The sequence below is a fragment of the Pelobates fuscus genome, chromosome 5 (assembly GCF_036172605.1).
Source record: "Pelobates fuscus isolate aPelFus1 chromosome 5, aPelFus1.pri, whole genome shotgun sequence".
Classification (NCBI taxonomy): Eukaryota; Metazoa; Chordata; class Amphibia; order Anura; family Pelobatidae; genus Pelobates; species Pelobates fuscus.
Window position 1 is genome coordinate 17,477,392 of NC_086321.1, and position 17,151 is coordinate 17,494,542.

A 17,151-nucleotide genomic window follows, 5' to 3' on the forward strand; every position below is an offset into this window, starting at 1 on the left:
TATACTTTTTTTCTTGGAGTCACAATACTTTCCCATACGCTTGGCTGACACTGTCAAGGAGGCAGATTAGGGACAGAGCCAGCACAGGTCAAACACAGCCTGGTCAATCAGCATCTCCTCATAGAAATGCATTGAAACAATGCACCTCTATGAGGAAAGTTCAGTGTCTGCATGCAGAGGGGGGAGACGCTGAATGTCAGTCACAGTGTGCAGCACTGCCCAAGGAAGCACCTCCAGCAGCCATCTGAGGAGTGGCCAGTGAAGTTATCACTAGGCTGTAATTTAAACACTGCATTTTCTCTGAAAAGATCGTGTTGGCTGCAAAAAGCCTGAAGGTAATGATTCTACTCACCAGAACAAATCCAATAAGCTGTAGTTGTTCTGGTGACTCTATTGTCCCTTTAAGCTTAAGTTGATTTGGTGCGTAGGGTTGTATAACTTCTCCACTCCTTCAATCGTACAATGTGTATGGTTAATATGCTTTCCAAAACCTAAATCCTATTGTATGTGAAGGTGCACACTCTGCAAACCTTGCTCCTATTCATAGGTAAGCATCAGCCTTTTCAAAAATCTTTAAAAGTTTAATGCCAGCTGTCCATACACTAGTTGATGATAGCAACATGGGCTGAAGAGGGATCCTATAACATAAAAACTATTTAGATTGTTCTCCTGATAGCTCCCTGCAATTAAGATTTTAGTAGGATAACGGCTGGTAATGTGCTCCACAAATTGATTCTGTCCTGAAAAAAGTTGTGATCATTTGCTGAATGCTGTCAATAGGTTCTCAGCATTACATGAAAGCATTTCTTTGCCGCCATATTGGAGTTTTAGACTGTATGTCTGACTAGTGTTTTGATGCATTCTAAATTGCCAATGTGATAGAATATTATTTAAATCATTCTTAAACTCTGAGTCTCTAACAGTTGTAATGGCAAGCTTCTAATGGGAAAATGGAATCCGCTTCACGGCATAATTTTAGTTTTTAGCAAAGGAGTGTATTGCATTAAAGGGACACTATTATCATTGTATTGGTGTCTGGATTCACTGACATTGTCCATCCATTCCGTGTTAAACCGGTTCCTAGCCATTTTACACTAAATGAGGGTCCCTGGCTAAAGGTTGGTCTTTAATGGTTAATGCCATCCATAGCGATTTCATTAAACTTCCTGACAACATGGGTTTGAATACCTGCTCACCCATCTTCATACTAACTAAACTTAATGTATTGTTTTGTTTTTAAGCCTTTCTCTGAATTTCCTTTTCTTTGCAGAGAGTCTGGCCAGCTTCCCAGCGTGATGTCTTATATCTATCTGCTATCAGAGTCATCCCAGCAGCTAGTGAGAATGAAACGGACACATGGATTGTCTGTAACTTTTCTGTGGATCATGACAGTGCTCCGGTGAGTAGCTCCATCTCCTGGGGTATTATTTATTAGCGCCAACATATTCCGAAGCACTTTACAATCCTAGAATGGGAATAACGATCTGTGAATGCTGGATGTTGGTTATCCTGATAGTGGTTTGAAAGAATGAGTTTAGCTTTACCTGATGGCATTGTCTTTATGCTTTGTAGACTGTATCTCTTCTGACTAGAGAGCATTTTTCGAATAGTTTGGTGTTTTTTCCATAGAAATCAGTAGATGAGCTTGTCTGTTATATTCTAGTCATGAACGTGCATTTCAAACCAATCTCCACCAGCTACTTTATGTTTAACCTATATTTTTTTTTTCATACGGGAGACTTAATTTAACCCCTTAAGGACCAAACTTCTGGAATAAAAAGGAATCATGACATGTCACACATGTCATGTGTCCTTAAGGGGTTAAACTTTGTTACATTGTAAAATTCTTCTTTACTTGTATTCCAACAGCTTAACAACCGGTGCGTTCGTGCCAAAATTAACATTGCGTTGATCTGTCAAACACTGGTCAGCCCCCCTGAAGGAAACCAGGAAATAAGCAGAGACAACATTCATTGCAAGATCACATATGTTGCAAATGGTAGGACTTCCTTTAAAAAAACTGTATGGTTGGAAGCCTGTAAAATAAAAGAAGCTGTTTGGTTTAGATACAAACTATCGAGCTTTTCCTTCCAGTGAGGTGGGAGTGACCCTCTCTGAGAAGCTTGGTACTGGTGAATACAATTGGGACAGACGGGCACTGCAGATTTATCTGTAGAGGTCTTTTGTTTTTACAAGAGCGGTTATAAACAATTGGGGTTAGAGACGAAGAGAGGACCCCTCATGCACCATAATCTATACAGTATGGTGTTACGGTGCTTGGAGGGTCCCTTTAAGGGATTGCAGAAAATGTAATTTGCTCCACTTGCAAGTATTTGAAGTATTTATCTGTGAATGTGGGAGGAATCCCACACAGCACCCATGTGAAATGGGGCCATGGTATGTGCAGTTTAACATAACCTGCACATATAATAGGCACAGGGTGACCAAACACAAAAGGAATTTGGGGGCCCACCCATGGTAGTCACCGTCACTGGGGATGCGCCCCAGTGTAAATCTCGCGGCCCTTAGTGCCGTGCGGAGCGTTGCCATGGTACCCCGTGGCAACGCTCTGCGGCCGCGGGTCTCGCGAGATTTACACTGGGGAGCTGCTGGCAAGGTAAGTCAGCGCTTGCTGCCGGCCCCCCCAGGACCGCCGGGCCTGTAATAAACCTGGCGGTCCTAGGAGGTATTATCGGCAATATCGGTATCTATATTGTCCGATACCGATATTGTCCGATACCGATATTGCCGAAAATACAGAATATCGGCAAAACCGATAATCGGTCGATCCCTAGTAGAAATCCACACCTCTGTATATATCTCTACACCTCTATCTTGGAACTGAGCTTCTGTCAATCATTGTTATAAGAGGTCTTTGTAAATGTCCATATAGAGGTGTAGAATTGAGTCAATGATTACCGTTCTCCTAATTTGCAATATGTGCTTTGGCTATGCCTGAACTGGGTCGTGATCTCCGTTGTTGTATCCGAACTATAAAGATTAGCGTTGCCTTTTGCAAGCTTGCGTTACTTAGTTGTGACTGAGAATATAAAAAAGGTGACAGATCTCCAGCTTTATCAAAGTTACATTGTGAGTTTATCTTATTTAGATTAAATTGTTTGTTCTCCTTCCAGTGAATCCAGGCGGTTGGGCTCCTGCGTCGGTGCTTCGAGCAGTAGCCAAGCGAGAATATCCAAAATTTCTTAAACGGTTTACTTCATATGTACAAGAGAAAACCGCCGGCAAACCTATATTTTTCTAGCAATTGACCGGTAAGTAAATATTTGGTTAATTCAGGTTGGATTTGATTTGAATCATGATTTTTAAATGTTAAACACTAATTTCAGTTGAAAACTTGCTGATTGTTATAATATGTAATATTTGCAACCAAATGAAGATTTCCTATTTAAAATAACTTTTTGTTTACATCAGAATTGATTTGTGTTATACCAACATGGGTAATGATGTATTATTGCAGGGTAAACTATTCCAAGTTTAAAGGGAAACTATGTAGTGTTACATCTGTCACTTACCTCAGTCCCGTGCTGGTGTCCCTTAGCGCTCACTTGGATTCACCTTTGCTCCACCACTGATGTCATAAGGTTATGGTGTAAGGAGGTCCCCTGCCCCCCATTACGCAATGTATTATAACTCTAGCTATAAGGTTATGTTTTAAGGAGGTCCCGTGTCTCCCCGCACACAGTGTATTATAACTGCAGCTATAAGGTTATGGTGTAAGGAGGTCCCGTGTCTCCCCGCACACAGTGTATTAGAACTGCAGCTATAAGGTTATGGTGTAAGGAGGTCCCCTGTCTCCCCGCACACAGTGTATTAGAACTGCAGCTATACGGTTATGGTGTAAGGAGGTCCCCTGTCTCCCTGCACACAGTGTATTATAACTGCAGCTATAAGGTTATGGTGTAAGGAGGTCCCCTGTCTCCCCGCACACAGTGTATTAGAACTGCAGCTATAAGGTTATGGTGTAAGGAGGTCCCCTGTCTCCCTGCACACAGTGTATAACTGCAGCTATAAGGTTATGGTGTAACGAGGTCCCCTGTCTCCCTGCACACAGTGTATAACTGCAGCTATAAGGTTATGGTGTAAGGAGGTCCCCTGTCTCCCTGCACACAGTGTATAACTGCAGCTATAAGGTTATGGTGTAAGGAGGTCCCCTGTCTCCCCGCACACAGTGTATTAGAACTGCAGCTATACGGTTATGGTGTAAGGAGGTCCCCTGTCTCCCTGCACACAGTGTATTAGAACTGCAGCTATACGGTTATGGTGTAAGGAGGTCCCCTGTCTCCCTGCACACAGTGTATAACTGCAGCTATAAGGTTATGGTGTAAGGAGGTCCCCTGTCTCCCTGCACACAGTGTATAACTGCAGCTATAAGGTTATGGTGTAAGGAGGTCCCCTGTCTCCCCGCACACAGTGTATTAGAACTGCAGCTATACGGTTATGGTGTAAGGAGGTCCCCTGTCTCCCTGCACACAGTGTATTAGAACTGCAGCTATACGGTTATGGTGTAAGGAGGTCTCCTGTCTCCCAGCACACAGCATATAATAACTGCAGCTATAGGTGTAAGGAGGTCCCCTGTCTCCCCGCACACAGTGTATTAGAACTGCAGCTATACGGTTATGGTGTATGGAGGTCCCCTGTCTCCCTGCACACAGTGTATTAGAACTGCAGCTATACGGTTATGGTGTAAGGAGGTCTCCTGTCTTACCACACACAGCATATAATAACTGCAGCTATAGGTGTAAGGAGGTCCCCTGTCTCCCTGCACACAGTGTATTATAACTGTAGCTATAAGGTTATGGTGTGAGGATGCTCCCTGCACACAGTGTATTCTATAAAAAGCTTGCCCCTTTCCTAGTATACATTAAAGCAAGTTTTGATTCTTCCTCTGCTTTAAATTTATTGCACACCTATGCTCATCAAGTCCTAACTTATCCTTGTATGTTGGAGAGGCCTAAATTGTGCTTGCCTGTCTGCATGGTCAGTTACACTCATCGTATGCAAAAATACAACTGCTGCTTACGGAGCCCAGTTTCAGTGTTTGCTGCTGATTGCCTCTGCACTTGTTGCAGCTGCAAGACCTTTCGTATATGTGGGTGGGTAAATATATATATTTTGTTGCTCCTGAAGAAAGCCCAGGACGTGGGCTGAAACGTCGAGTTTTTATGGAATAACTGAATAAAGATGTAGTTAAAAAAAAAAAAAAAGACTGAGTGCTAGCCTATATTTTAATATTTTTGTATATATTTGGCTGTAGCTTTTAGCACCCGGCATTCAATATTATGCTTAATATAGCAGGGTTAATCTGAGTGCAAGGACTGGTCTATATCTATAGATCTCTATAGATCTCTATAGATCTCTATAGATCTCTATAGATCTCTATAGATCTCTATAGATCTCTATAGATCTCTATAGATCTCTATAGATCTCTATAGATCTCTATAGATCTCTATAGATCTCTATAGATCTCTATAGATCTCTATAGATCTCTATAGATCTCTATAGATCTCTATAGATCTCTACATTTGTGAAACCCGGTGTGGCGAAACCAACCTCGCCACTGGGCATAGGAGAAGCCTGTTTGCCCGCATCCTGCCTGCTGACTATGGCCCCTGGGAGATTTGGCCCTTTAAATACAGTATTTGGGCATATTGTATTTTATTATGCTGCTGCTGGCCCTTTAAGAACCATCTGGGGACATTATGTGGAGTTACTGGGTGGCCACCATTTCATGTATCAGAGGCACATTGTGAGTTAAAATGGGCGCCATCCATTGTTCTCACTGACACTGTTTGGACTTTTCTACACGGTGCCATCTCGCCGGTATTTGGTGCACAAAGACATTGTGCAATAGTTTTAAACTATACAACAGGGGACACATTAATTATTTTTCATATAGCCTGTATATGTTCTGCGGAATCTGCATTAAACTGTATCTTCCAAACTACTAAACGGATCTGGGTGAATTTTGGATATGTGGTTCATTATGGGGTTATTGCATGTTTTGGGGTCCCTGTGTTATGTTTTATAAAACTGTATTTCTCTGCCTATGATAATTATATTACCCATTGTGTTCAGTAATCATATCACAGGCAGAGGGGAGGATTTTGTGTGGGGGTGTCTGTGTATTGTACGGATTGATTGGTTGTATTTAAAAACCCTGTGGGCAGTACTATGTTTGGATTGTGAATAAAAGAGGCTGTATGTGCCAGTACAGTCAGTTCCTGCTTGACCCTCAAAACGGAGCCTTGTCTCGTTCTTGGGGGTGGGGGGGATTTACTGTATGCTGTTAGAGACTGACTGCTAGGAGTGCAAACCTATTAATATGCTTGAGAGCATTCATATGCTTCTCCGGTTTGGTGGTTGTGGTGTCTGCTGCAGTGCTTGGAGTTCTCAGGAAGCGCTAGGAGCATCCTTCAACGGAGGTACCCAGCCGGGGTGCCCGTCGATCCATTACACCCGGTTTATTTCCATTAAAATTGAAAGTTATAGAAATGGTTCCACACGGTATGTGCATCAAAGGGCTCTTCCCTCTATGCACATGTCATACACTGTACTTATTTAATATACAATTATTCACCTTTCTCTTTTCTCACCAAAACGGTTTATTGTAACAAATAACTGTAGCGAGAGCCCTTTTTTTTTTTTTTAAACTTTTTTCATAACCATGCTTGACCACTAACTTAATGTTCTGCTTTTTTTCTATGCCTTCTTTTCTTTCTTTTCAAAATTTAGAAGCGCATGTGTGGAATAATTAAATTTTAAATGAAAAATGTCCGTCTTTAACCATTGAGTTATAACAATCCAGTTGTACTCTAAAAGCTGTCTGTTAAATAGCACCATGTAGTAAACCGTACTGTGCAGCCATTTTAAAAAGTGTTAACTGTAATTTCTTCCTCAGCTACATGAAGGCCGTATGAACATTCCACATTATATTAGACGGAGCGATTCACATCAGAAATGGAACACGATCTACAGCCGCCTTCGTTATTTTCTCCTCTAGCTTTTAAGGCATCCCAAAATGAGGGCGGAAAACCTACAGTGGACAGGCCATCAAACACTAGCTGTCTAATGTCTGTCCTCCTCGCGGAGTCTGTGTGTAATTTATATCCACATGTACAGGTTTTTGTTTTGTTTAGTTTTTTGTCTGTTTGCTTTGAAGGATTACAGTTGTATTTTAACTCACAACCTATATGGCTCAAGGCTTTTATCTTCAAAACTGTACAAAATACTCATCTACCATAGGCCTGTAACAGTAAATAAGCCATAAAGAGGTTTGTGTTTTTGAGCATAAAAATATGAACAGATTGTGTGAAACACAAAGGCTTTTTTTTTTTTTTTTTTTTTTTTTTTTTAACTTTCCAAGGTGTGAGAGTTATTGGTGGGAAGCGTTTTGTGTTTAGGGTTTTTTTTTTTTTTTTTTTTATTTTATTTTAATTTTTTATATAAATATATTTTGATTGCTTGTTGCAAATCCTTGCAGGAGCACTGTAAAATTCTAGATAAGAGGGCTGTTCTAATCGATGGCTTTGCCTTTCTATATGTAACTCCTATGAAGACTCCAGGTCTGATGGGGCTCTATGAAATCTAAGAAAGCTTTATTTTCTCCCCCCAAAATATATCTATATATTTCTATTGCATTTTTGGTTTGTGGCGCAAAATTGTGTTCTTTATACAATCCAGACACTTCAAGATTAATTCTTGAAGATCTATTAATCTGTCTGAAAACGGTCTCTCTGTTCTGAATGTGCAAGTCGTTATGTGTTCATGGATTGCTGGGGCGGCTTGCAGAGGTCTTGCTTTGTGCCCCCAGCAGATCTGTGTCTTCACTCTTTGCTGAATTTAAAGACAGGCTAACCCATCTAAAGTATAGAGATATACGTCAATGCTCTGCATTTCAATTTGGAATTTTTAGACATTTTGAGCAGTTTGTGAATACAGAGAATTTTCTGGTGTCTGCCCCATGTAAAAAGATATGTGAACTTAAAAAGATGGTTTCCAACAAAACCACGAATAGTCTCTGTATAAAATGGCTGGGTTTCCCCTTACTGGTCTTGGCCTGGATCACTGGTTGACAAACTAGCTCAAAATGGCTATTTTGATAATCTACGGTAGGAAGCCGACATGCCCTGATGGTCCTTTCCTGTACTGCAAAGAAATCTGATCGGTCTACCTCCAGTGATCTGTCTACTTGGTTTATATTTGCAGAGTACCCAGTATGGGATATCTTGTTCAAATCATGGATGGGCCTGTCTTTAATATCACATTATCAGTGTTGGATTTAACAATATTTTATATTCATTGTATGCGTTTATATGTTTTAAGGCAGTCATTTGTTTATATTATATATAAATGTATATCATATATTTTTTCTTTTGGGGAATGCAGTTTTTGATGGTATTTGGGATTTTCATTAAAACAAAATGTGAATATAGATATTTAGAAGTGTAAGATTTGGCTCAGATAAATGTTCTCATGGCCACATAACTTGTTCAATAGTAGTCATATTACATCCCGTATACTACACAATGTTTGCATTCCCAGTTGTTACTGCCCATTGTCCTTCTCCTTTATGGATACAGAATTCAGGCTCATTTCTTAACTTTACATTCATAACGGTCTTGTGCATCTCTTAAAATATTAAAGATTTACAATTATATAAACGTAATTCCTTGTCACATACACACTAGCGATGTGATTTAGACTTTTTTTTTTATATTCTAAACTGGGTTAAAACTAGTATATTGAAACGCAGATGTATATAATCGATTTTTGTGTACAAATTTCAGAAAACTTTGCAAAATAAACTACTACCTACAGATATTTTCTGCCTTGGGAGTGTAACGCTTTTCCTGTACAAATACAAATAACTTGGTCCTTAGACAGCGTTCCCAATTGCTTACTACATATATACTCCTAATGACTTTATTTTTCTCTCTCAAAGAAAAATGCCTTACTACAAATAAAAGCTATGTTTTATGGTGTGATATTTAAGAAAAGTGCCTACGTGTTCTTATACGTAGGGTCGTAAACGGTGAAATTAATTCTATTCATCTCTACATCAAAGTTAACATTTTCAGAATTTTTTGAAGGCCTTCTCTTGTTAGTATTTAAAAGACCAAAAATGAAGCCCCTAATAAGGAGTTGAAAACCAATATGAACACTTAAAGATGAATGTTTAATAGGGAGGCTATTTTTTTGATTACTATTGTAAGAGTGGTGGACAAGTGTGCAATCAATTTTGTTTTCTGATGGGTTGCAAATGTTTCCATCTGTTAAGAGCATAAAGATTAAGCTTTATAAAGGCAAACAGAAAGTTTACAAAATATATAAATCTTAATATCTTTAGTTGCATTTGCACTAAATGTGATGTACTTTTGCTATTCTGTAAATAAATGTATTACACTAAGGAATAATGTATAGAATTGTTTATTTGAATCACATCCTCCATGATTGCTGTAAGTGCTTAAAAATCTAGTGATGTCTTGAATGTGGGAGATTACATTCCTGAGTGATTGTGTTAGGGCACAAATGTTACAAACTGCGGTAATCTGATATTTAACCCAATATCTACATGTAAACTCAACTGGGTTGGATAGTGCGGGATGCTCTGTCAGCTGCATTAACGCCAACATGTTAAACTGTCCATTTACAAAGACTGAAATCTGTGTAAAGTCGGGATGGCCAAAAGGTAATAATGAGTTACTCTGTGTAGTGGTTCTGCAACAGCCGGGACTCCAACTTTTAGCTGTCATTCTTCTTGCAGATGTGCCTGTTTTTGTCAACATTTCTTAAATGCCAGAAAAGAACCACTTTTTTGGAAATGAGCTTTAAAAGAAAATGTTAAAGGAACACTATAGTCACCTAAATTACTTTAGCTAAATAAAGCAGTTTTAGTGTATAGATCATTCCCCTGCAATTTCACTGCTCAATTCACTGTCATTTAGGAGTTAAATCACTTTGTTTCTGTTTATGCAGCCCTAGCCACACCTCCCCTGGCTATGATTGACAGAACCTGCATGAAAAAAAAAACTGCTTTCACTTTCAAACAGATGTAATTTACCTTAAATAATTGTATCTCAATCTCTAAATTGAACTTTAATCCCATACAGGAGACTCTTGCAGGGTCTAGCAAGCTATTAACATAGCAGGGGATAAGAAAATCTTAATTAAACAGAACTTGTAATAAAGAAAGCCTCAATAGGGCTCTCTTTACAGGAAGTGTTTATGGAAGGCTGTGCAAGTCACATGCAGGGAGGTGTGACTAGGGTTCATAAACAAAGGGATTTAACTCCTAAATGGCAGAGGATTGAGCAGTGAGGCTGCAGGGGCATGTTCTATACACCAAAACTGCTTCATTAAGCTAAAGTTGTTCAGGTGACTATAGTGTCCCTTTAAAATAAGGAGAAATTAAAAGCATTTCCCACAATATATTTTTTTTTTCCCTTTCTTCAGAAAGTATTTTTTCCATTTTAAAGAATTACTAGATTAACCCAGGTGAGATATTTGCCTGCTATCTAGTGCCATTGGCAGGTCTGTGGTGATCCCTCTGACATGGTATAGTGACAATGCATCTCATTCATTTTACTAATTTATATTAAAAGGAGGACAACCAAACTCTCGCCAGGTACAGAATTTGGGTTTGTGTCCATATGACTGAGTACAACTGCAGCCCTGCGGAATATGCCTGGGCATGGTAGCCCGACCACTGGTCGCCAGTCTCTAGGTTTCTATGTCATACGTGTGTGCCGAGACCCTTTGATGTCAGTTTGTAATATATTCTGACTGCACTGGATCTGTTGTAAAATACCGGCACATCCACAGAATGGTTAATAAGACCGTATACAAGTCTATGGCTTTAATAGATCTAATCTGTGAAGCCACCTATATTCTCATTGGGAATAAACTGAAACGTGGAAAGTGGTTTCTTATTTCCAATAAAGAGTATGGTTCCAAACATAAGAATTCTAAGAGTTTTTAGAATGTCTCTATTCAAAATATGGGATATTCTGCACTAAAGGATGCTTGTATACAATATTACTGGAAGTACTTTCCATAGTGAGTACTTTATATGAAAATAGTCCACTAGGTGTCGCTATAACACTTTTGGTATACAGTATTTTGAAATGTTTCAAAGACCGTAAATGCAGAAATTGGTATTTTTCAAAATTATCCGATGTAAACCAACCCCCTCCTCTCCACATGCCTTCAACTGCTGAAATGCACAAGTAAGGTTATTCTAGCTAAAAATGTGTGTAAACCTGTACGATAGATAGATATAGAGAGGGGGGGGGATAGAGATATACCCCAAATGTGTCTAATTGTAAGGGAATAGTTTCTCCATTTTTGGAATTACTGCTGGAGGATAAGGGAAGAAAACAGAATTGTAATGTGTGTACACAATGTCTGGTAATGATGGGGTTAATTACACTCACTATTCCCAAATCATTTGTTGATTTGTATCTGCAATCCTATTATAATTAAAGATACCATCTTAATAGAACGAGGCAGAACACATTCCATTTTTTTTTTTTTTTGCAGCCAATTGTTATAACGCTGAGGTATATGGGCTAACCCAAAATGACCCAGATAGATGGTAGATAACTAAATGGGAGACTGAGAACAAGTTGTCCTTGCCTTATGGTGTGACCAAACACGGCTAGCACGCCCTCGGCATACCTCTTAGAGCAACATGTTACAACAAGACAATATCCAACACTTCCACCTTTAATCCAAATGCCGTAACATTGCTCAATGGGAATGTATAGAGAAATTATACCTGATCTGTGGAAAAATTCAAACTAATGTTTTGGGTTTTTTGATATTGTAAAACTCTTTAAGAGTGCTTTAAATTTAGGTTTTCATTTGCTATAATTCAGCGTATAAAAAAAATTAACCACTATATCCTAATTGCGTGCATCCTGCATGTCGATGGGTGGCTGGTTATATTTTACTTGGGGTCTACTGGGCATCGCTCTGTACCATCACTACTTTTGTCCTAAGCAGGAGTTTCCATTAATGCCCCTACTCTGCTGGTCTTATCTCAGACAGAGAACTTCTGGCTCTTCGTCCAAAGTAGTGGAGATGGGAAACCGCGGACACCAGGGCAAACCTTCCGCAAACAGTTTGACTACTTACAATAGAAGATTATAAATAAACAAAAACCGAACGCATGCACCCTCACACAACATTTAATATATCGGTTCTGTGAAAGAAAATTCTAACCATACGGTGCAGTATGTGAATAGTCCAGCAAAGTATGTCTTTTATAAAAGCCAATGGTATCTTACACGATAAGAGAAAGCGGCAAATGCATCTTGGCTTGTGACAATCCTTGCGCTTTTTCATTGTTTTGGTACGTTGACGCACTTTACAGTAAAGTGGAGAAAGGAAGGAGTTTATTTAATCTTGATAAAGAAAATTGGTCAAAACATGTTATGTACTGGCGTCATCACTCTGGGGAGGAATGGTATCTTTGTATGTCAGTGTTTACCAAGCGTGAATGGTTTTAATGCATTATATAGGTATTGATATTTATTTTGTTGTGTGAGGGTGACCACATTGGTTTTTTGTTTATATAATATATTCTTATTTAAAGGTGTGTACACTCTCCTGTACAGACGTATTGCCACCTGGCTCAGAGAATTGGCTCAACATCTGATGTACTGCGCGTCCCTGTTCCCTAATCGTTCCACATTCTCCTCGATGCTAATGGAGGCTCTTCTCACTGGGAGGATGGGACAGGACCCTCTACTTCCTCCTACCTCTTTTCTCCCTGACCACCGCTCTTCACTCTTTTTTTTAACATACCTTCCCTCACACTCTTCAACTGAAATGTAAGACAACCTGGTACCCTGACTGGGTGCCTCTGCCAAATGCTTCCTAGCTCTCACCGGGGCACCAGCACTTCAGCTCCTATCCGCCGCAGCTTGACTGGGGTCTTGCTGTTGCTTCCCACCCTGGAACAGGGTCCTGGATCCAGCTTCCAGCGATCAAAACTCTCCTGCAGAGCGTATAGCTGTGTAGTAATTCTAGCTGTTATAGCATTCCCCCCCACGCATTAGTTGAGACTGAATGCTGGGAATATATTTGTTTAATGCAGGCAAGCACTCTCAACTTATACACACAGCAAACTCTTATCTATGTCTGAGAGATAATTGAGTCAGGAACATAAAAGTAAAACCATTTTTTTTTTTTTCTTTTTTCAATTCTTTATTTTAAATGTCGACCGGCACATTGCATCACAATACTTTTGGCCTACGCAGAGGCCCGATCACAAGAAGCATCTTAATAGTTGCAGTACAGAAAGGAAGGGTATGTTAGAGCATATAAAATACTTCGCATATGGCTTGCGCAGAAGCCTTTCAGGTATATCTTTGTGTTGTGCCAAGTCCACATGTATTTAAATTTCGTCTCAATACGTTGGAACATGCATACATCGGTGACATTTGTACATTGAGACATATACAAGTAGTAATATCAAACAAAATATAATAGAATAAAATAATATATAATATATGTACAGTATAAAACAAAAACTGTAAAACCTGTAACATTGGGTATGTCATGCCATTTGTTTTATTTTCAATACTGTCGGAGTTGGGATTATGCTTAGTATATTATATGTCATATTGTTCCCAGAGTGCCCAAGTTTTTTGGAAGGAGGCACTAGAATCGCGAACCTGTGCGGTTAACTTGTCCATCAGGTAATTATCCCTGATTTTGGAGAGGACTAAGGAGATCGGGGGTACTTCGTGCTTAATCCAATATTGTGCTAATGTTCTACGAGCTGCCAAGTTAAGCATATTTAGCAGTTTTTGGTCGTGTTTATTTAGCCCCTCTGTTGGCCGTGATAGTAGGCATGCCCAAGGGTCTAGTGTTATCCTGCGTTGTAGGATATTCGAGGTTAGGTCAGTAATGTTCCCCCAGTACTCTTTAACCTTGGCACAGTGCCACCACATGTGGATGTATGTGCCCTTTTCCCCGCAGAGCCTCCAGCAAGTGTCTGTGGGGCTTAATTGCATGTGGCATTGTTTAACAGGGGTCGTGTACCACTGAAGTAGTATTTTGTATGATTGTTCCTGGAGGGCCGTGCATACGGAAACTTTTGCATTAGCCTCCCAGATATCCTGCCAATCTGTCCCCTCTAGTGACTCCCCTAAGTCCGCCTCCCATTTGTCAGTGTATGTCTGAGTGCCCCAGGTCCCTGATTCTAGGCATATATGATTGTACAGTAGTGAGATTGGTTTGGTTGGCATACGCTCTTGCAAGCAAATTTTCTCAAAGAAAGTGAGTGGCTTGGCTATTGCCGTTCTGACTTCTCTGGTCTGTGCGAAGTCCCGTATCTGGAGGTATCTGAAGAAGTCACTTGTTTTTAGTGGGGCCAGGGTTTGTAGATGTTGGTAAGAAACTAATTGGTTGTTTTGAAAAAGGTGTGTGTATCGTTGTAGACCTGTGGCCTCTATGCCCTGAAACTCTTGTGCCCTCAGTCCGGGTGGAAATGCCCTGTTGCGCAAGATCGGAGTCATTGAGGACGGTAAATCTGTTAGTTTAAGTTTCTTTGCGACCCTGTCCCATAAGCTAAGGGAGTTAAGGATTGCCGGGTGTAGCGGAGAGCCGATCTTGCACAGCTATTCTCCACTAGAGATTCCAGTGAGGCTCAGGAACAAGGTGATGTTAAGTCCATAGGCAAGGTTTCCAGCAGGTAAAGTAATACAGCAGTATCCCCATCGCAATCCCAATAACTGGACGACACACAGTTTCAGGAGTAGACTCACAAGCTTTATTCCACAGTTCCTTATAAAGCCCTCTCCCATGCAAGGGAGGAGGTTCTATCACTTAAGACATTATCCAATCTCTAAGTAGTAACCTCCCACAGATCTCCTCCCCTCCTCTAGCATCATAATCCCCTTATTGTGTACACAGTTTTCCCCGAGTTTTGGATGTACCCTAAATACTTGGGGTACATCCACAAATCCAACATCCCCAGATAGCTCTATTCTGGGGGACCAACATACTTAAAAATTAGCCCAGTCGGATGAATGGTTCGTGAGATATGGGGTTCCAAAGATTTGACCGACCGCATGGGTAAAGTATCCGAAAACAGTTCCATGCATTTTGGCCCTGCGGTCGGTCACAAACAAGGGAATGAAAACAGGCGAATTGCCTGTGTTATAGAGCCTGGAGAGGGTTTGAATGAATTCCCTTGTTTATGGGGCTCTTTCTACCGAACGGCGGGTCATTCGGTAGTTTCCATACGAATTTCTGGAAGTATGGAGGTCTCAGCGGTGTTTGCCTAGTCAAGTGTCCGATTTTAGTTCCAGACACTCGACGGCAAAACACCGCTGTTCGGTAGTTTAAGATGGCCGCCGCCACGTGTTTGTTTCCCGAATGGCGGCCACCCAGAGGACAAAGACCACACTGCACTGATTGCCAATTACCTGTTTGCAACATTGTTGCAAACGGTAATTGGAGGCACACTCATTCCTGGGTGGTCTGGTTGTTCGGTAGTTTCATTCCCTTGTTTTATTTGAATGATTCTACCGAACAACTAGAGGAATACAATTCTTTACATACATTTAACTGTCATTATACCCGGATACCATGCTTTCTATACATGTACATACACATTAAACCAGCCATATGACCAAATACACTTATTCTCATACATGTCGTGGGACAGCCCGGTACCAATCCGCTACACCGGGCATTCTGTCCGTAAGAGTAAAACCATTTTTAAACACCCCAAAAGTACCCCCTAAATACTTGGAAGCCCCTCAAGAGTCACATCCACAGATGGCTCTGATCTGAGTGCATATCCTATCCAAAAAGCAGTCAGATCGGTCCAGTGGTTTGGATTTTCCGGAAGTGACCGACCGCACACATGGCTTTTGCCCCAAATAGTTCCATAAGAAAAGTAGTAGCGGTCGGTCACTTTCAGGAGTCCAAAACCGAATGAAATACCGTATTGATCCTCTGGCTCCTAGGTAGCAATTTTTTGCCTAGTTCATGCGAACAATCCCACCGAACACCGCTCTCCTGACATGTATATAAAAGAAGCAGACATTCGTCCAAGTTCAGCGGTGTTCACGAGTTTGTCAGATTTTAGTTCCATGCACTCGACGAACAAACCCCCTCTGCATTCGTACGACAGTAAGGCCGCCAACTCAGTTCCCACGTGTTCGTGCATATGAACAGCGGCCACCCAGCCGAACACCTAGGATACATAGTGTGAAAACAATGGAGGTGTCAGGAGAGGTTAATAGGGGTTAACAAGCCCAGAGGTGGTCCTCAATTCGTGCGTTTGGTTCCTGACCAGAAAAGGGAAATCACATGAATCAGAAAATTGTATAAAATATATACCTATTAGTGGAGATCTTGTGAAGATTCAACCGGTGTGGGTGTGGGTGTGGGTATCAGTGAATTTGAAGATGCATGAAATAAAAAAAAATGAACAATGGTGTAGATGGTCTAAAAATAACAATCTATTGTATATAAATGGCTTAAACCACTCACATATTCCGGAGCCTGTATATTTTCTCTGTTAGATGAACTTTTTTGCTTTTATGGCAGCAACACACCACTTTTTTCTATAACATTTTCCTCCAGAGTGATTAGAAAAAGAAAAACAACCAATGTGTAGTAATGTAAAATTAGAAACTTAAAACCAATAATAGGTTTTAAGCTCACCTTCTTTAAAGCTTTCAATTCCTGGCTCTAAGGGTAATAAGCAGAGTGCCAATTTTCTGGGGATGGCACAACCCCAATGAAGATGCTTCGTTGGAATAACATATACAATGTGTATATATTACAAATCAAACACGTATAGTAAATATTAGAAATTCCAAAGTTGAAATCTGCTGAAACGTGTTTCACTCATCCATGAGCTTTCTCAGTCAGCTGTGATGTAACCTCAAGAATCATCCATCTTTTAAGCATCCTGTAAGTCCTTTAAGTTATTTTTAATTCACATGTAGTTTACATCTTAGAATTCACTGATACACTGTATTTGTGGGGTAAGTCCCCAAAAAAACCATACAGGTTGAAACTTCACTAATAGGTATATATTTTATACCATTTTCTTTGTTTAAATTTATTGTGGATAAAAGGGTATCCCACATTAAGTGTTGAGCT

The 17,151-nt window shown here is 40.3% G+C and overlaps 1 protein-coding gene across 2 annotated transcripts in view; it reads left to right on the forward strand.

The window, feature by feature from the left end:
• CERT1 (ceramide transporter 1) overlaps positions 1-7,324 on the forward strand; it is an 80,364-nt gene extending 73,040 nt beyond the window's left edge. For both annotated transcript variants that reach the window (XM_063456726.1, XM_063456727.1), the window contains 4 exons: positions 1,271-1,399; positions 1,870-1,999; positions 3,135-3,272; positions 6,920-7,324. In XM_063456726.1, the coding sequence (XP_063312796.1) occupies positions 1,271-1,399; positions 1,870-1,999; positions 3,135-3,262 (387 nt within the window). In that variant the 3' untranslated portion in view covers positions 3,263-3,272; positions 6,920-7,324. The remainder of the gene's footprint in view (positions 1-1,270; positions 1,400-1,869; positions 2,000-3,134; positions 3,273-6,919) is intronic.
• The last annotated feature ends 9,827 nt before the right edge of the window (positions 7,325-17,151 follow it).